We start from the raw sequence: 21,270 nt of genomic DNA, 5'->3' as shown, positions 1-21,270 counted from the left end.
CCCCATTCGGCTCATTTGTTTGCGTCGCTTTAGTTCGTCGCATGTGTACAGAGACATGGGTGTCAAACGATCCCTCTCAATAATTATTCTTCTCTCGCTAATTGTCGACAAAGCAGCATCGGCGGAAGGAGATGGGGTGCTAGGTTGTGGTGGTTTCGTCAAGTCGGATGTAGAGATAAATTTTTCTCTTGTAGAGGTAATTTTTTATTGGTGACTTTGCCTCGTCAGTCTTTACACATAGTTGACTTACAGACGACATTTAGCTTATCCAAGCAGACCGGTCACATAAGGCTAATCTTTATACAATGAAGAAAATTGATTTATACTATTAATTTCATCAAATATTTTAATTTTCATAATTTCTTATATCTGTCTAGCTAGAGTGAAGGTTGCCAAACATAACATAATCGTATAACAATGTGAAAAAGTGTTGAGTTTTACGATAATATTTGACAGTTATTTCTGGCCCATTTGTTGACTTATGAGTCAAAGAATTCAGAATTTTGTTTACCTGGTTTTAGTGTCAATACGACAGAATGTGGTGCATGTGTTTATTCAAATAACATTACCTATCACTATTTATTTCTTATAAAGGTGAAACTGTACACACCTCATGGATCCATTAAGTATCAAACTGACTGTGCTCCAAACACAGGATATTATCTGATTCCTCTGTATGATAAAGGCGACTACATACTGAAGGTGGAACCCCCAGCCGGATGGAGTTTTGGTATTTATTAGCTTATTATGACTACTCCATAACTGTCATATCATTTGTTAAATACTAATTAGTATATTCTTATACAACGATCACTGGTCAATTCACCCCATCCAGTCATATTGCCCCACAGCCTAAGCCAATTTGTCCCATCTGTCCATTTCATCCCAGGTAAGACTATTTCGTCCAAGACCGAAAAGTCAAATTGTCCCAGGTACAATAAGTAATGTCTCTGCATATAATAATAATAAGCAAAAATTGTGTATCTCTGCTTCTAGAAATGATAGAAATTGACTTTTTTCTTTTTGTTTGTTTTTCTTGTATTTTCCTACACATTTCAAAGGAAATAAAATTTTGACTTCTGCTATCTACTTATATGGGAAGAATCAAGCATTTACTGTATTTTCTTTTCAGAGCCAACTAGCATTGATTTACATGTAGATGGTGCTACAGATAAATGCAGTCTCGGAGAGGATATAAATTTCAAGTTTACGGGGTTTTCTGTATCTGGCAAGGTATGATTTATTCCTTTATTTCTGTAACAGTGTGGGAAAGGAGTAACGTTACCTTTCTTATCAGGTACATTTCCTGTACACCAGACATGTCTATAGTTAATCAAGAAGACAGTTATTATTGTAAAGCTTATACATACAGTAAATATTTGAAGATCAGCTTTACTGCTTCTGTCATGCAACTTGTTATGCCCATGGTGTCAGTTATATCTATTTTAAATTCATTATTTTTTTATGCACAAGCTGAATAAAAATAGAAAATAGCATTTTCCTTACTTAATAGCTTTCATTTATAAAGGCAGTTTTTGTGTTGATGCTACAAATAATTTGTTATAAATTGTTTGCAGGTAATAAGTGAAGGACAGACTGAGGGACCAGAAGGTGTGACCTTGTCACTTGTTGACACCAGCAGTAAGCAGACACTACAGACAGTCACAAGTGGTGTCGGTGGCAGGTTGGTAGACTGAATAAGACAGCACCTTTACTAATTCCTGCTTGGATTTATAAATATGAATATATTAATACCTTTGTTTACATTTATGTACATATATATTTCTTTTGCTGTATATATATATATCGGTGGTGCACAACCTTTCCTTGCTTGAAGGCCACACTGGACATGATCTAAAATCTCACTGGCCAGAACATTAAAATGAAATTATGTTGTGTCTGCTTAAAATGATCGAGTGGGCCACATGAGACATCTTCGTGGCCCGCAGGCCATAGGTTGGACACCCCTGATATACATGTATATATATTACAACTATTCACATACACATATATAACTCACTCACATACACACAAAGAGTACATGCTACAAGAGAATATTTCACTATTATATATGTGTGTGTGTCTGCTTAATATTGCAGTTTTACTATTACTGGAGTCATGCCTGGTGAATATGATATAAAGGCTTCGCATCTCAAGTGGAAACTGAAGAAGGTAGATGTGACTGGTGGTTGCTGCAGTCTTTTATTATTGAGACCTAGCCAAAAATGTGGCATCAAATCAGTTTTTAGCAGACAGTAGTTTCTGACTTGTTGGATCCTGTCTACCATCTGTTTTACAAATATAGCTGATTTGTCTGGCTGTTTGTACAGATCTCAAGTAGTTGTTTCTGCACACTGTATTTCTCGTGTTGGAAAAATGGTATTTTGTTTCTTCACCTCTATACAGATAAATATTTTTTCTTGTGATAACAACTAAGCTTCATCATTACTTTAAACCGTTAAAGAATTCTGATTAAAAAAATATAAACGTGACCTTGCTTTCTGATGTATGCTATTATTTATCAAAACTGTCTTCATTTTTATCCAGGATCAGATAAGAGTGAAGGTTGTGGATGACAACATTAATGCTGGCATTGCTCTGTCTGTAGCAGGCTATGATGTCTGGGTAAGGCCTAACTTTTATTGTGGAAAGTTTCAGCTCAGATTACAGCAGGTTAAGACCAAGGTTTATGTACTGCTATCATGGTGAAGTCCAGCTTTTATTTCAGTCACCAGAAACTACAATGCTGATTATGATGTTACAACAAAGCCTAGATTTATTTTTTACTTCTATGATTACATTTTCTTAATTTTAAGGCAATAAAGCTAGTTTTGAATAGTCTTTTATCTGAGAACTTGCACTGCAACATTTTATTTGATGCTGGTGGTGGATGAGATATAAGATAACTGTATCATAAAGAAAGTCAAGTCATTCTTCTTTCATACAGGGCCAGGTCTTTAGTGAAGGAGAGCCTATGAAAGGAGTTAATTTCCTCTTGTTCTCAAAATCTGGTAACCCACAGGTTTGTGATTATGTCTTATGACGTATTAAAGTATAATCTCTAGATTCAAAATGTCTGGCATTTTAGCTTAGAACCAAATGAACAGGAAAAGCTGAAAATTAAGAATACTTTTTTTTAGAAAAGACAAAATGATAACAGTAGTCCTGTGTCTTTTTGGTTGTTGAGGAATTAGGTGTTAGCACACTTATCTCGGGACCAACTTTTTTGTGAAGGCAGTGTCTTGCCTTTCCTTCAACTTTTCTTAGGCATCTGTTCCACAGATGGGAAAGTCTCCTACGTCCCAGGTCTCAAAGTAGTTATAACACTTTAGTAAACTGCTCATCAAAGTTGATACAGTGTTTTATGGCGGTAAAACAAAAATTAAAAAGGCGGCTTTTCCTGCCTCTTCTCCAAAAGAATGGAAAGAAAAGAAGCTACATATGAAGTCAGATGACATACATATGCCACTTCCTTGACAATGTCTTGAGCTGGTACCATAGCCACTGTTCATTTTTGCATTTTATCTCAGGGCTATTATTGATTGTTTATTATATGATTATCTGATCTGATAGTTTGTGGAGATTCCTGTCCTATAATGTGGCCTTGTGTTATTTTTGTTTTCAGCCAGTGATTGGCTGTGAAAAGTCACCCTTAAAGGGCTATCCCTCCAGTACTCAGCAGCCATTATGCTATGTGACTTCTCAGGCAGATGGTTCCTTCTTGTTTCTGACAGTTCCTAGTGGGCAGTATTACTTGGTAAGTACACATAGTGTTATTGAAGGGCATTGGTAAGAATATGTGAGCACTGTATGCTGGAATTTAACATGAACATATTGAAAATATACCACTCAATGGTGATGTCCACCTCTAAAGAACATCGTTCTGCATGTACAGCATATAAGTGTCTTCCCAACAGACAGCACACAGAGCATCCATATTGTGTCAAGACTTACATTAAGCCTATTTTTTAGCTGTGTGTCTTTGTAATAGTCTGGAAGCATATTCATTTTCTTGTATATTTGAAAGGGCATATTTTAAGTTTCTATTGGTGTTGCAGGTTCCATTTTACAAAGGAGAGCACATTACATTTGATGTTGTGCCAGAAAAACTTGACTTTGAGGTTGCTCATGATTCAGTAGTATTTAAGGTAAGCTGGTTAAGTGTGTTTTTTCAGCCTATCATCTCAGTTCTGTTTGTATGTGCATGAATATTTATCAGTGGGTAGAAGCCTCAAAGCATGTACTTAAGTGTTAGAATTAGGCCATACATCTGCTGTGCATAGATTCTACACACAGATTTGGGTTTTTTCTGATTTAAGTATTTTTAGGTTTATTCTGTTTTTGCTTTTTCAACAGAAAAGCTTTGAAGTGGCTGGTTTTTCTGTCAGTGGACGGGTTCTTGAAAGTGAAAAGGTAATGTTATTTTTATTGATGTGTACAGTTAAGCAAAACTCATGGCTTTTATGCTTTATATTTTGTTTTATGCTTGCTGGTTATTCATGTCTACATGGATGCTCTCTGACAGCTTCAGCATTTGTTTGCTAGAATCTACTGTTTTGATTTTGAGTATTGCTTCATACACTGTTAGTGTCTGCCCATTTCTCTAAATTCAAATTGCTGTTTAGGGCATTGGCATTGCTAAGGCCACAGTCAACATCAATGGACAGCCACAGACTGAGACAGATGCCACAGGTACCTACCACCTAGAGAATATGAAGACGGGAAGCTATGTTCTGAGTGTCACAGCCAACAACATCTTCTTTCCAGAGAGCAGCGTGAAGATCACACCCAACACACCTCACCTTCCTGACATCATTGCTTCTGGGTATCTTACTTTTTAGTTTGTGCTTTTGTAACATGACAGTGGGTTTCTCTCCCCCCTTGCCACTCTGCCTCACTCTACCAACCCTCCCCTGACAGAGATTCTGGGTCTTTTTTATTTTTTCCTACATGATAAGGGTAAACAAATGTAAGACAGGATTATTTTTTGCTGTAAAAACTGTGTTCTTATGTGTGCCAACATGTTCAAAGTTAAAGCAGACTGTTCACATACTTGTCTACTATAAGAAGACCTCAGGTATGTGAACAGGAGACAAGGAACATTGTGTCGAGTGATAGTAATTTACATGTTCTGGATGAAGAAGGGTTAGTTTGATTGATTTGTGTTTACAGACTTTTGCTCTATGGAGCTGAACTCAATGAAATCTACTTCGGATAGATGTGGGAGTCCTTTTCTTATTTGATGTAAAGTGTTGATGGCTATTTTAGTTTATTTTTAACTGTCTTATCCTGAGTAGCTTTTAAATTTGTAAACATCTAGCTTAAACTGGCTTATAATTTTCAGTAGTCACGATTTTGTGATGTGCACTTGTGTTTAGTTTCAATGCCTGTGGCAAAGTGACTATTGACCGAGTGCCTGAGAGCCTGGGCTCCGTAACCAGCCAACGGCGCATCATTTATTATCCAGAGGGTAAAGGGTCAGAGGCTGCATCTATAGCAACTGATGGAGCAGGCAGTTTTTGTGCCAAGGTGTCGCCAGGAAAATATGTCTTCAAGGTATTTGCTGTTGAAGTATGCTTCTAATCAGAGGTCACTGACAGAACCACACATTAAGTTTTTGCTATAAGCTTGTCAGAAACCATAGGTACAGTGTAGGGGATTTGTCACAAATAAAATTTAGTTATTCTCTCAACTCTTTAGACTTTGGTAATATATTCATAGTTTTCTAGGTTAATTATCAAGAAACTCAAACTTGTAAAGAGTAACCAATTAGAATTTTGATGACTACACTCACTGTATTTGTCAGGTCCACTTGAATGAACAAGAAGTGAAAGCAGGCCTGCATTTGGCTCCTGCCGAGCGAACAGCTGTTATCACCAACAAGCCAGTCCTAGATATCAACTTCTCGCAGTTCAGGGCCAAGGTGTCAGGCACAATCACATGCATGGGTATGTTCCTGATGTTTGAGGAAAATCAGAATAGGAAGGAGAAAAAGGAATGATTACCCTTTGCTGCGAGCTTTGTTTACTTTTTGAATATGGAAATGTGAATCTGTAGTGTACACTTAGGACTAGAACTAAGTTCCTTTTTTGCATGACTATATTGGCTGTTGCAGAGAAATGTGGTGACATTGAAGTATCTCTGGATCCAGTGGGTCGAGCAGATTCCAAACTGATCACTAAGGTATGGCTTCAGTCATTAATGTATATACATTTTTGAATTTTTCAGCTTAGTCTTTTCATATGTTTTGTTGCTGGGAGTTGTTCACATCTGCTTGAAAAGTGTATGGCAGGTGATTTGTAACTACTGCCAGGGTAGAGAATGTAAATTAGTATGCTGAAAAGGACTAGTTTAATACTGGTATTATTGCAGAAGCCATACACATGTGGCAAAAGGGCAGGGGGTCAGAGGAGAATACATGAATATGAGATGTGGATCCATTGGAGATCTCTACTAAGCTATGCCGTGTTTGATGTTGAATATTCATCCCTTGAAAAGTCAAGAGTCTAATGAAATCAGAAGAGAGTTTTTTGTATGTAAATAGTTTTCCTGATTGACATTGCTTCCACTTTGACATATGCATTACATACAAGAGAACCCTACTGCAAAATGATATAGCTAGGCAAAACCCATAAGGGTTCATAGCGTCTTTTTATTCAAATTTTCTTACATTACTTTTTCAGGCTACTGAGAACAAGGATGGAGCTAGTTTTCAGCTTGAGAACATTCTTCCTGGAAAATACAAAGGTGTCTGACATATCTTTTATCTGTGTGTTTGAGAATATTTGGGTAAAATCAGTCATCATCAGCATCATTTTGCTCTTCTTCATTAATATTCTCATGGCTACTGTTCTGTGAAGATTGAAAACAAATGGATATTATTTTTTCCCAAAAAATGTCAAATCCAGCAAATGCTTCATATTATCAAGAGAAGGGACAACTCATGGCTAGAATAGTCAGCATGGGTTGGACATGCACTGGAATGTAGATGTCCAGAGTGATCGCTCCCATTTCCAAAGCATCTGTTTTTGTATACTTTTTAATTTGTGTCATACTCACCTCTTTTTATTTTGAGTGACAATATGAATGCTTACAGATTTTTAATAACTGTAAGAGAGGGACTATAAATGCCAGCATCTATCTATCTATCTATTCCTCTTTGTGCATCAGGTTGCACATAAGGCCTCAACCAGAGTCCGCCACCGATGTCGATCGGCTGAAACACGCTCTAGGTGACCCCATGTCCAGCCCTTTCCTTTCATCTCCCTTTCCACTGTTCTTCTCCAAGTTTCCTTTGGGCGGCCTCGTTTTCTTCGGCCGTCTGGAGTCCATCGTAGGGCGACTCTGGAAAGGTCTGCTGTCTGCTGGCGGAGCACATGTCCATCCATCGCCAACGCCTTCGTTGAACCTGCGTGTGATGGACTCGGTTTCACTTCTTCGGTGGAGTTCTTCGTTGGTGATGGTGTTTGGCCAAAAGATGTTAAGTATGCGCCTGAGGCATCTGTTTTGGAAGACGTCAAGCTTGTTACTGATGGTTTTGGTCATCTTCCAAGATTCTGATCCGTAAAGGAGGGTGCTGATCACATTTGACTTGAAGATTCTCAGCTTGATCTTCTGGCTGATTTTTTGCCTTCCATGTGCTCCTGAGTGAGGCAAAGGCCTGACTGGCTTTCGCCAGTCGGGCTCGAATCTCCACCTCCGCATCCCAGTGTTTGACATTTTGGACCCAAGATAGGTGAAACTGTCAACTTCCTCAATCTCTTCTCCATTTAGTTTTGATGCTGTCTTGGACTCTGGCGTTCACTCTCATACTGTTAGTCTTTTTTGTGCTGACCTTCAAGCCAAGGTTTCCAGCTGTTTCTGAGAAGGCCTTTGTTTTTCCTGCATGTCTTGGTGGCGGTGTGACAGCAGGGCAATGTCATCAGCAAAGTCCAAGTCTTCCAGTGCTGTTGTTGCTGTCATAGTCATGGTCCATCTGAGCCTCTCCTCTCGCTGTCGGTGGAAGTCTTCATGATCCAGTCCATGGCCAGGATGAAGAGGAACGGCGACAGAATGCAGCCTGCTTCACCCCGGTACTGACGTTGAAGGGGTCTGTGAGCTCCGTGTCACAGACAACCTGGGATTTGAAATCGCTGTACAGCATTGCAATGACCTGAACAAGTTTTGCAGGGACTCCGTAATGCCTCAGGATCTTCCATAAGGACTCGCGGTGGATGCTGTCAAAAGCCTTCTCCAGGTCGATGAAATTGATGTACAGCGGTGTGTTCCATTCGTTGCTCTGCTCCAGAATCTGTCGCAGAATGAAGATGTGTTCGGAGCAGGATCGCCCAGGGCGAAATCCTGCTTGCTGTGGTCGGAGGTCTTTCTCAAGAGTTGCCAGCATAAATAATTACAATTGGAGAACTAAAATTTGAGACATTTTGTTCTCATTAGCCTATGTTGATGTTTTGTGTAGTGTTCTAATGTTACTGTTGACGGCCTTAACAATTTCTTGTGTGAATATTTTTTCCACCAATGTATTTCCCTTTTACCTTTTAGGATAGATGATTTTGTTTAATGTACAGAATGTGATGACTAATAAAATCATATTTATTTTGGGAATGTTGGCAGCATCGATTCTGCAGGACACATGGTGCTGGAAGGACAAAAGTGTGGAGGTTGAGGTCCGTGACGGAGATGTGTCAGGCATCAGTTTTACACACACTGGCTACATCTTGAAGTGCTCCATCTCACATCCAATCACTTTGGTGAGTACCCAATATATCTCGAGTGTGATTGTTCAGAGGCTCATTCTCGAGTGTCTGCAGGATAACACAAACACATTCTCAAGTTTGCATGATACCACCAACCATATTCTGAAATGAGTGTATTATTAAATAAAGGAGTGTTTTCAAATATGCACATGATTTACATGGGCACATTTACATGTTATAAAGCACGTGCACCCATAAAAGCTTGTTTATTCTCTGCCTCAAAATCCTGCAGATGACATGAAATTATGCAAAGTTTTAATAAATTATGAAAAATGCAAACGTTGACATTCAGACATACTTCTATTTTCTTTCTTTTTTTTTAATTGTCTTTAGAACTTTGCGCATGAGAAGAAATCTGGCAGCGTAGGATCTTTCCAGCTAAACAAAGGCACCAATAGGTTTTGCTTGGCTCAACCAGGCATGTACCAGCTGACACCAGATTCTTGCCACAAGTTTGAGCGAGATGTTTACTCTTATGACACGTGAGGCCTTAAAAAATATCCTGTTTGTTGCATAAGCATTCTTCTCTTGAAACTGTTGAAATCTCTTAAAACTTCTCAGTTTAATATTTGTGAAGTCTTCTCAGCCTTATAAACTTTTGAGTTGAAACATTTTTTTTTTTTAAGATGTATATGCTTTACTGACCACATCATTATTCCTGTTATTAGTGGATGTTTATTTTTTTAATTGTTTAATATGGATATTTCCTCCTTTACTGCTAGCATCAGGGTTGGACACTTGGTTTCTGTTCTTGTAAGTAGTTATTTGCTTGATGATTTTGAGCCTTGATATTTTCTCATATTCATGGAGATTGTAGCATCTTTCCAAATCCTGATTTATCTGTTTAGCACAAACCAAGCAACTTTGACCCTGACAGCCATTCAGCATATTGCCACTGGCACAATCAAGACAGAGGAGAAAGTGGATGATATTACCGTCGTTATCAAGTAAGAGACTTTAGCAGCGTTCATCTCTTCTCCCTTCAACCATGTCTTTATCCCTCCTCCTTCTCTTTTCCCACCCTCAACAGCTTTTTTCTGCAGTTTCTTGTCTTTTTGCTACTGACTGATTCTTTTCTCCATTGTTGTAGTAACATGAACATGCCTTATGTTCTCATGCTAATTACAGAATTGTAGAAAAGTTTACATTGCTTCATGTCTCCTCACCATTGTAATCAACCAGAGCAAATGACATTAGATTTCTTTTTATGATTGACTGAAGGAAAATAGTTAGGACCTCTCTTTCTCTAATTTGCCAAGAGACATAGTCAGATTAGTGACTATTTTAATACAGCGAGATTAGAGAAGAACAAATATAGATATATGGAGTAAGAGAAAGCATGCATTGAAGTGGGCGGGTTTTGCAGGTCTTCAGTAGAAGATGCACCAACAGTCATCGGTCCTCTTATTGCCCAGAGTTCAGGAAATGAAGGAACAGAAAAACCTCAGAAAGATAAAGCTTTTGTGTACACCTTCTCACATTGGGCAAGGTAAGTAAACCTCATCATGTCATTTGTGAAGAGCTCTACCTTTTCTAAAGTGTTTGATCAGGAAACTATTATTTTTTTCAAAAAGCAAAGCTATATTTACAGGAATACTCTGTATTGCCTACTATTTATTTTTTGAACTTTTGATTTCATCTTATAACTCATAGTTCAATGGAAAAAAGATCTCCCTGTTTGTCTTTTGGAAAATGTTTATAGGCTTTACAGAGTAATGGTGTTTCAGGTCTGGGGAGAGACTTGAAATATCTGTCCAATCCACTGAAGTCCTTTTCTACCCTGCCAAGAAAGAAGTCCTAGTGGATGGAGGTAAATCACAGTTTCCTGCTTTATGTATACCTAAAACGTTATCATATTTATGCCCCTGCATCCCCACTACCAGCTCCCTTTCTTATACATGAATATGAGGTGCACAACCTATACTGGCAACAAAATGGCAAAATGACTGGACCCTCTTCAATTTACCTGTTTGATAGATGTTGTTTAAAACCTGTAGGGGTATTTTAGTGTGAATAGCATAATGTTAGATTAGATTTTATATATATGTGAGTAAAGTTTATAAATTTGCAAAGCGTGAAAGTTTAGCCCAATCATCATTGTTTAAAGAAAATTGTCAGGGTAATTTGAGATAGTATGTAAACAAAAAGTTACAAAATTACTATCTCATCATTTTTCATGTAGAATCGTGTCCTGGTGAAGTTGCCTCGTTTGTTGGGCGCAAGGGGGTGTTCATCACAGGCCAAGTACAGCCTGCACTAGAAGGAGTGCAGATCAGCGTCACGGCAGAGGATGGCTCCATGGAGCCCATTGTCCTGTCAACTGATGCTAGTGGAAAATACAGGTAGTTGGTCATGAAAGAATGGCAGACTTGTTAATTTCAGGAAGTGCTAGAGAGTAAGAAAGATGACAGTAATTTTTCTCCAACGTCTGACATGCTCATAGGGTGTCACTATGTCATCACTTTCAAACAGAGACAGGTCTTCTGATTGTAACCAGTGACAGAGTAAGAAGGGATGGAGAAAGAGACCTTTTTAAATATCCTTTAGCTGTTCATGATCTCTTGTTTGAAGATGATTCTTATCACTGCCTGTCCCTGCACCTGAGCATGTACACATTCTCTCACTCTCACACACACAAGAAAAAACACACACTCACCTATACACCTCTCTTTAAAAACTTATTCATTTATTGGTTGCCATGGGTGACTCTCTTTCCCATTTGCTACAGGGTAGGACCATTGCACAGTGATGTCAAGTACCGTGTTACTGCTGAAAAGACAGGCTATGTCATTACTAAAGATGCTGAGAAAAGAGATGTGTTTAGAGCTTTCAAACTGGGCGAGATTTCTGTTCAGGTCAGCATTTTCTTTTCACAGTCATCTGTAGATGTATGCTTTGCCATGTCATAAATTATTAATGCAAATAACAAAGTGACATTTTTGAGAGCTGAAATCATCTTAAAAGATTATCTCACTACTTGTATTTTGATAATTTGATGTTTATATTTTGTGCGAAATATATATGTGGGGCACATTTTGCATTTGGTCGCAGGTGCTGGACAAAGAGAAGCAGCCCATGCCTAGTGTTCTACTGTCTTTAAGTGGAGAGCGTCAGTATCGCAGTAACAACATCACTGGGGATACTGGATCACTTATCTTTACTAGTCTTGTGAGCTTGTCTTTCCTCCATTTGTCTGGATGAATAGAAATCTTTGATGTGTTTCTCCACTTTCTAAGAGCTGTAGATCACATTTTCCACTGTCCACAGCCATGACCTGTTGCTACTCATTTGACTTTTGATAGTGTAGTCAAATATTTCTGTCCAAAAATCACATGTATTTACTCAGCTATTGTCAAGGAACTCTGAACGTTAAAGACCTAAGTAGCTCTTGGCTCTTTCTAATTACTTCCATTCCTGTGGGGTTTTTTTCCCCATTTGGTTTGCTTTTGCTATCTGGAAAGCCATCTCTATATTTTTGGCGCACCAGCTTAAACAGTTTTGAAAAGTTAAGACAGTTGAAAAGTTGCATTTTTGAAATTAATTTTTGTTGTGCATTTATTCAGTAGTATATATTTAATTCTGTCTGTTCATTAATATACTTTATACTGTCAGTTTATTAACATATATTTCATGTGGAATATTACTTGGTCCACATTTCATGCATTCATTCAGTATTTCATACTTACAGAGTGTTGACAGCACACTGTATGTCTGTGCAGAGCCCTGGTCAGTACTTTTTGCGACCAATGATGAAAGAGTACAGATTTGAACCTGCTTCCCAGACCATTGAAGTTAAGGAGGGTACAACAATGAACATAACAATCTCGGGTGTCCGAACCGCTTATAGGTAAGTGTTAATGTTGTCCTTATTATTGAAATAAATTTTGTCTGAGAAAACTGTGCATAAAAAAACTATAAGCTTTCAAGTTAACTGATAAAGAATTTTAGCAGATGATATGCAGCTTGTGCTTAATCCCAACTCCTGTTTCTAGCTGTTTTGGGAGAGTGACCTCCCTGAATGGAGAACCAGAGGCTGGAGTGATAGTTGAAGCTGTTGGGGAGGGCATAGGCTGCGATGCCTTCCAGGAGGAGTCTAAGACAGAACAGGATGGATCCTACAGGATCCGAGGGCTTGAGGTGAGCAGACATCACTTTTATGGGGATGCTAAAAATAAAAAATGCTTCTTGCATTTCTGTCACATTAGTCTTCTTGGTCCTGGCCCTGACTACTGCATCTACTGCCATCCCGCTCATCATCGTCTGTGATGTTAACTTTTACCTTACAGTTCTGCCCGCAAATGGGAACATCTTAGCTATAGCAAAATTGCATCAATACACCTGCATTGAAAGAGTTAAAGGTAGACACCGGTCGAAAAAAAAAGTTTTTTGTTTCACGGGATAGCGCGGATTTTTTTTTACCAGCTGTTTAGCCTTTGAATGAAGTTTCAAAAAATTGTTTTACTGCACTCGTCGCGCGATCGGTTGCCATGGAAACAATCCAAAATGGCGCCCAAACAAACATTTTAAAAAGCTTATAACTTTTGCCAATTTTGTGAGTAGACTCAAAATTCTGTTTGAAATAGTTACCTAAAGTAAGATCTACAAACATAGGAGGGGATTTTGCAAAATCAACTTAGTTTTTTTTTTTTATGAATTTTTTTGTAAAACACTGTGTTAAATTTTAAGAAATTTTGATTTAAAACGGTATAACTACCAAAATACTAAATATTTTCTTGAAAAGCTCTCCTACAAATGTTTAAATTTATATGAAGAAAAGCTCAACCAAATTTGCAGATCTATATCTCTTGTCACAAAGAAGGAGTAAGCTTTTGAAGTAAACAGTCTCTAACCAAAAACAAGAAACTGAGAAATCGCGGAAAGAAAAACTGAAAGCTTAGTAACTTCTAAACTACTCAATATTTTTTTAAAAAGCTCTCACAGAATTGTTTAAATATGAATAAAGAAAACTTCAACCCAATTTTAGGCCTGTATCACATGCCAATATAAGTTATAAGCTTTTGAACTAAACAAGCTTACTAAAACAAGAAACTGAAAAGGCGAAGGAAAACAAAGTGAAAGCTTAGTAACTACTAAACCACTAAATATTTTTTTAAAAAAGCTCTCACTGAAATGTTAATATGTATGAAGAAAACTTCATTCAAATTTTAGGCCTGTATCACATGTCAATATAAAGTTATAGGGATTTTAAGTAAACAAAACTGTAACAAAAACAATGAATGGGAAAAAGCGCGAGCAGAAATATCAAGCTTAGTAACTTTGTTTTCTCTAAGCCTTTCATGTAATTTACCTGCTGAATGAAAAATATAACCATCTTTTCAATGTGTTACTACATATAACTTTAACATTACTAATAAAAGTAATTATTTTATTCACTTTTAGAAAAGTCAACATGGTTGTGTTGTGTACCCAACTGCTGACCAGGCTTCAGAGATGTACACAGTAATAAAACAATGGTGTTTGCAAACATTGAGCAACACAGTTATAGGTTTAGTTAGTTATATAAAAAGTTCAGTGTCCACTAGCTTCATGGTTTTTGCCATCTTTGGTCTTTTGCTATCTAACATTTAGGTGATGATGTCACATATTGCTTCCAATTTTTGCGAGCATCTACTGAAGTAGCAGCATTAGTAGGAAACACTCTCATCTTTCTAGCCTTCAGTTGCAGGTGATGGGATGAACATCAATTAAAGAAATTATTTCAAAAGCTTATAAGGGGAGTATAACCAATTCTTGCAGCCCTATGCTCCACTGGGGCAAATAGGAATAAGAATAACCTATTCATGAAATCTAGAGATACATCACTGGTGCACCAGAATTTAAGCAGCTGCTCATTTCTGTTCCTCTGTATGCTAGGATTATTTTATGAATTACCTCTGTGTCACATGGATTAAAAGATGGTTGATTTTTGTGGCTAGGTGGTATCTTATTTTCTGTCAAGATTTCTGGGAAAAGCACTATAGCTGTCTGGCCTTTTAGGGCTGACAATGATGTGCTCTCTAGACACTGAATGGCTTTTCAAACTTGACTACTAGATAGCAGTTTTCATTGTTTGTTTAGGAAGGTTATACATAATTGTCTTCACATTCTGTTTGTTACATTTTGGTTGGAGTAAGACCATCCAACCCCCACCCAACCTTTGTTTTCTGTGCAAATGATGTAAGCTCCGTTTCCCTACATTCCTGACAAAGTACATAAATAACTAGCATTGCAAGTTGACTCAAATTTGTAAATGTTCGCATCTAGTCCTGATTACTACCGAGATTTGCAGCAGAAATGAAAACTTCGCTTTATTTTCAGCTCGCTTACCACATGACTGATGGTGATTTCGACAGCCGAATTCGGTTCACTAAGTTACTTTTTTTAGCTGCTACGACGGTCTAAGAACGTCCACGTGGTTTTTATTTTTTGCACGTGGTATTGTGAGAAGAAATGAGCGTCTGACAGTCACAATAAACATTTAATATAAAGCGTTAATGTTTTAGAAAAGAAAATATCCCAGAACTAGCTTTGACTTGCTGTCTCCATTTGTTTATACATCCGGAGGCCATGACAGTTGCCTTGTGGGATACCCGAGCACAGCCGAAGCGTGTTCGTGTGCCCTATGACCCCGTCTAGGTCGGCATTAGTGAATTCTGATTGGCTATATGCAAAGTATGTTACGCATGCGTCCATATAAGGAAGTTCCGACCCTTTGTGTCGTCTAGAAAAGAGCTTGTATCATAGCTTGGCCTTCTAAGGTTTTGACTCAGCCTTTGTTTGAAAATTCATGTCCTGACCTTTCGACCGATATAACGATGTGACATACAGTTGCCACGTGGCGAGGTGTGTTGCTATTGTCTCAAACATTCTCTATTCTCGCTAATTCTGCGCTCGGGAAAGTAAATAGGATAGAAGTAGATGTTTTCATTGACAAAATAGACATATTTCTAGATTATTCTATGAAAAACCACTTGGCGAGTGAATAGAACAAAATATGAACTTTGACAGTATGAAGTAATCTGAAAATGGCCAAAATGAAAAATTTTTGACAATTTTTCGACCGGTGTCAAAATCACCTTACAGTACACTTTAGGAAATGTCTTTAAATAATTTTCTTTTTAAATGTTTGTTTTGTTCAGCCTAAGTGCCAATATAATATACATCTGAAGACAGGCCAAGTCAACACTCACATTGAGCGTTCTATCCCAAAGTCCAGGATCCTTCAGGTATGAAAAAATACAACATTTAAATCTGGACGTATCAGTTGCATGCGTCATGAAGTCTTCTGAGAAAGATGGGGAGAGAGGCAATTATTGTGCTTGCTGATGGCGAATAATTTTGGCAATGTTCAGGTTGTCTTTATTTTATGTTATACAAAATTTCAGTACAAGTTTACAAACTATACAAGTTTCCTCAAGGGAAAAAAAAAAAGACCATCATGGTGTAGTTTGATTTTTAATAACTGAAAGAAGATGATATTAGTTTCTTGTGAAACAGTTTCATTTTTTTTGCAGGTTGATGACAAAGATTTTGTGGATGTAAACATCATTGCTTTCCGACGCATGAACCAAATGGATGTCAGTGGTTATGTCAAGGCAGATCCGTTGCATGTGGGCTCCATAAAGGTAGGAAATCATGACATTGACAGCACACTCTAAGCACTTAAGTGATCTTTCTTAATTAATACAATAACTGTTTCTTTGGTCCTGTGCTGTAATTCCATCAAAAGTGTGTCATGTAAAGCTCTTCTCAGACAGTCGTGCTTTCAGAAATGTTTAATTTGTTCTTGGGTGATAAACTGCCTTTTTCATTGTCAAATAATAATATTGTATAAACCTAAAATCTATCCAGATCATTTTAGCTTAACAGTTTTTTTCTCTTTTTTTTGTAGGTGCGGTTGTACCGAGAAGAATCACCTGACTTCCCTCTTCACTCCATCTCACTGACGCAGTCACCATTTTTCTACTTCCCAACACTGCAGATGGATAACACAGTAGGTGCACATGTTGAACGCATGCTTAGGATCACTGGCCTTGTATGATCTCTTGGTGAGAGTGTTTTTAAAGTACAAAGTCACCAAACGAGTTGTATTTTGTAGATTTCAACATGTTGGAAGTTTGGCAGTAAATATATATTATCATCCACAACATTTGCATTAGTATTCAAGACCACTTTTCACAACAAACACTGGTCTGAAAGACTTACAAATGATGTAATCTTTGTATTGATTGCATTGTGAGAGGGGGTGTCTCCTTTTGTACAAAGCAGCTTGAGAACAGAGACTGTAGATGTGAGGGGAGCTAATAGATGATTCATGTTATATCTTTGCTGGACAGTATGAACCTTATAGCTGGACAATATATGTAAGTTATACTGTAATTAATAGATTTTTGCAGAAATGAGGACATGGTCATCACAATAACTGTGAAATGGATCTTTTCAGAAATATGTTCTTCATATGGAGAGCTCTCTTTCCAAGTCACAATTTGAGTATTCAGAGCAGGAAATGTCCTTCACAGCCAATGTGTCATATAGACATTACAGGCTTCTCTTTGAACCTAAGGTAAATAACTGATGTCCTCGCTTTGATTATTCTCCCCTTAATCGTTTTGCATTAATTACAGAACTAGACTGGCAGTCCTTTTAATATGTTCTTTCCAGCATACAGAGAGGTAATCACAATATGTCAGATAACAAATGAGCATACTTTTTGAGAGGTTATTGTGTTGTGTGATGTGATGTGTCTGATATGATCATTCAAAGCTGTTTACATGTAATAATAATAAGTGAGGTTTTATGGTGTGGTACCACACCCAAAACCAAGCTCACCACCTTTTCAAACACAATAATAAAAATGCAGAGGTCCCCTCAGGCCAATGAAATTTTCTGCTTCCCCTATTGTCAGTATTGTTTTTAGGTATCTGCATATCACATTTTTTTTCCTTTTACCCTCATAATCTTAGAAATAGTTAAGGTATGGTAATCTCTAGTATGGCAAAGTGGGAGGGATACATAAATGCGCATTGCTCTAAGATAGATTGTTCACTGAACCATGTTACTCCCATTTTTCCTCATCATTGCTTTACTTTGTTTATGTATGCATTTTCCTCACTTCATGGACTAACATCTGCTGGGCATTGAACTGTGTTGTGTTGCACATATCTGTCTTTTGCCACAACAGAGGAAGTTGACAGAACAAGAACTAAACCCTGGCTCCTTTCTGATCTTGCCTGTGGTGGGCCTGATCATGCTGCTGGCATACAACTACCAGACAGTAAGTCAATCATCTTGTACTGTGCATCATTAGTTGTGCATGACATGTTTTGATCTCAGTATCAGTTGGTTCATCAAGAGTATTGTTCACAGAGATGTTTTTATTAATTAAGAGTGTTGGGCAGAAAGGGTAATTATTTATTAACATTTATTTATGCAGATGTATTCTGATTTTCAGAACGTTGCGTGGTGTTCTTTCTGTTCCAATGATTTTATCTTTGTTCAGGTGTTGCCTTTCTTGACTCGGGTGGCTGTTCAGCTGCAAGTTCTGGCACAGCAGCAACACCAGCAGAGACAGCAGACAAATCCAGATTCTTACCAGGAACTGACAACAGCTGACTCATCGCCCACCAAGAAAAAAATCAAACCCAGGAAAGCTCAGTGATATGAATGATGACAGTTAATTTTTTTTTTTAAAGGGGGGTTGTTTGTTTGTTTTTTAATTTGTGCAGAAGTGAGGCTGGAACAAAAAAAATGCAAAAGGACAAGTATTTGTGAAAGGGCTGTGTTGTGTAGGTGGCAAAGAATGAAGTGTGTCCAGTCTCCATTGTTTACATGTTTGAATGCTTTTTTCTGGATGATTTGTTATGAAAGTAGACATCGATCTTACAGTTCATACCTCTCTCACTACCCTTTGTCATTGATTTGTAAATCTGAGTGTGTAACAGTTTGTGTAACTGCTGCAGAGTTGACCAGCATTTCTTGGTATGCTTTGGGCAAGACTGACAGTACAAGTGAGCATTGAATATGTTGCCATATCACTGCCGGTTGAAAAGTCATTAAATGCTGTTGTCTTGGAAAAGCGTAAAAGAAATTTGAAAAGAAAAAAGTTTATTTATAAAAAAAAATTTTTGTTGGCAAGTTTTCATGTCAGTTGCAGGAATGAATTCGAAGAAAGAAATCTGTCTGTGAAGTGTACCTAGATGAAAGTAAAATTATTTCTTTTGTGTACCATGTTCGCCAGGCATTTTATTGTCTTCTTCATGAATACTTATACTGTCCGTGAGTAAGAAAAGGGTTTTATTTTCTTGTATCTGCTATTTCTTCATTCCACACCAGTCTTGAGTTTATATGCCTGCGCAACCAACGATGTACTTCCATTTTGTCATTTGTCAAGTTTATACAGAAGAAATAAAATTTTTCAGAAAATAATATTTAGTTATATCATTTCTGCTGTTACTGAAAGTAATCAATACTTTATATCTTGTGAAGTATCTTTACACCTAAGTATAAAAAAAAAACACCAGCTTATATTGATTTATAGTCCTCTTTCGTTTTTGAATGGTGGAATATTTTTTATTTTAGTTTCTAGGAGATTTTCTGTTGTCCTCTTAACAAAAAAATTCAAGCAATTCTTACCTTTCTTACATTAAACAGTTCTGAGATTTGAAGCTAATAAATTGATTTAAAAAAGAACACAGGTTGTTATATTGTTATTTTTTTCAATCTTATAAACAGTCTACAAGACCACAATTTCTCCATTAAAGGCGGAACTTCTTCGGACCATAGGAAGAGAATGGTTTTGCCAGTGCAAGAGAAAGTTGGAGTACACACAGTGCTGACACCTAGTGGTCAGTCATCGCCATTGCTACCCTGTGGGTATTCCTACCTTCCTTCGCCTCGGGCAAAACCATTTGAAAAACCGCCCACAAGAAGCTCTGCCTTTAAGTTGCCTGACAAATAGCATTTCCCTAAAAAATCAGGTAGCCATCAATCGCTGGACGGGCAGAGGGTGCTTTTCAGTCATCAACCCTACTGAGCTTTGAGCTCATGGCCTTATCCCCCAAGAAGTTCAATACCCTAACTATAGGGCCTCACCTTTTCAGTTTGTCTTCAATTCAGCTTGCACAACTCTTCCTCTAGATGTTTACCGTGTTGTGACTCTGGGCGTGAGCAGTGTTAAAATGAGATCAGCATTACTAAAACTTCATTTGCGTCAATTTACATTCGGCATGACTACAGAGGAAGCTATAGTCTGATCGAGAACTTTGAGCATTATGGCCTTAACGGTCTATAGGGTTGCTCAATATTTTGTTTTCTTGGCTTGGTTGACAAATAGCATTTCCCAGTATCTGAGCTTATAATAGATATATTGTACGTTCACGTGCACACACTTTTCACGCACCCCAACGCACAGAAAGAGGGTGTAAGCTTGTAAATATGTTTACATGGGCAAGGTAACAACCAATTTTAGAAATAGGACATTCGTAAATATGTTAATTAGACATGTCTCTAGACATTTGTGATTCACAAGTAAACCCTTTTCTGTGCAATAGGATGTTCGTAGATTTGTATCCTGGTAACATAATTAAGAGGAAGTATTCATTCAGACTTCAAGAAATGGTGTATGTTACTCAGCTTAGTCTTGTATCCTTGTATAATTCTAAAAAGCTTCGAAGCATGAAACCAGCTTGACTGGGCCCCCAGGTGAATCACGCACCTTTATTATGTGCTGCAAGCTATAAATGCTCACTTGACGCACCGTGACTTCAAAAATAGATGGACCGTGAGAGAGCTGCTTGGCAGGTGGCGAATTGCTGATCTCATACATTTATCGACAAGCACCACAGGCGTTGATCCATGATAAACAGAGTTTCAAACGAATTTTATTATTTAATATTTTTCATATATTTTACGTGCATATTTTATTACGGTCTCAATTGTAGTAATTGGTTAAGATACAATCGAAGATACGATAGCATCCCTGTGTCATGGCTTTTTTGTTTTGTTTTGTTTTTCAAGGTTGAAGCTATGTCGAAATCGAAATTATAGGCAGACATTTTGAGGAGGAAATATGTTGTCCACAAAAAAGGCATCGATGGGGTTGGGGGAAAATGTTTCGCTCTGTTGAGCATTTCCTCATTTTTGCACTCCAATGTTTTAGGAGCATTCACTTCTGCGGAACTGTACTGCTTCGACCTCAAGTTTGTGAATCCATGCTTGGTATCTGAAATCTTTGGTTATGTTTTCATCCCTTCAATCGTTATAAGATTTCTCTCACACGCACATAAACATATGCTCATTTTATTCCTGTCTTTCACTTGTTTATTGTTAATTTTTCTTTCTTTTCTTTCTTACCCATCTCTATCTCTCTCGGATTGGTACCAATTGTTTTTCGTTTGTTTTGCTGGGCAGTGGCCTCGAACTTGTGTAAGTGGGTGGATAAGTGGGTGGAGGTGGGGTAGGTGGCGGCGATGGTGTCTGTGGGGATAAAATGGGAGGCTAACAGATGAAAGCAAATGTT

General features: G+C 37.7%; 1 protein-coding gene across 1 annotated transcript; it reads left to right on the top strand.

The window, feature by feature from the left end:
• Positions 1-15: 15 nt before the first annotated feature.
• LOC112568205 (nodal modulator 3-like) lies at positions 16-19,442 on the top strand. The gene is made up of 31 exons (XM_025245378.1): positions 16-196; positions 595-730; positions 1,133-1,233; positions 1,578-1,684; positions 2,100-2,172; positions 2,548-2,625; positions 2,948-3,022; positions 3,626-3,757; positions 4,059-4,148; positions 4,357-4,413; positions 4,626-4,825; positions 5,379-5,556; positions 5,807-5,948; positions 6,116-6,183; positions 6,684-6,747; positions 8,611-8,747; positions 9,087-9,235; positions 9,602-9,700; positions 10,120-10,242; positions 10,481-10,563; positions 10,936-11,095; positions 11,482-11,608; positions 11,805-11,921; positions 12,473-12,600; positions 12,746-12,890; positions 15,893-15,979; positions 16,268-16,378; positions 16,645-16,746; positions 17,197-17,316; positions 17,935-18,027; positions 18,253-19,442. The coding sequence occupies exons 1-31, from the start codon at positions 56-58 to the stop codon at positions 18,409-18,411; spliced, it is 3,582 nt and encodes a 1,193-aa protein (XP_025101163.1). The 5' UTR covers positions 16-55; the 3' UTR covers positions 18,412-19,442.
• Positions 19,443-21,270: the final 1,828 nt, after the last annotated feature.

Source organism: Pomacea canaliculata, linkage group LG7 (genome assembly GCF_003073045.1).
Source record: "Pomacea canaliculata isolate SZHN2017 linkage group LG7, ASM307304v1, whole genome shotgun sequence".
Lineage (NCBI taxonomy): Eukaryota > Metazoa > Mollusca > Gastropoda > Architaenioglossa > Ampullariidae > Pomacea > Pomacea canaliculata.
This window is presented reverse-complemented; position numbering and strand designations above follow the sequence as displayed.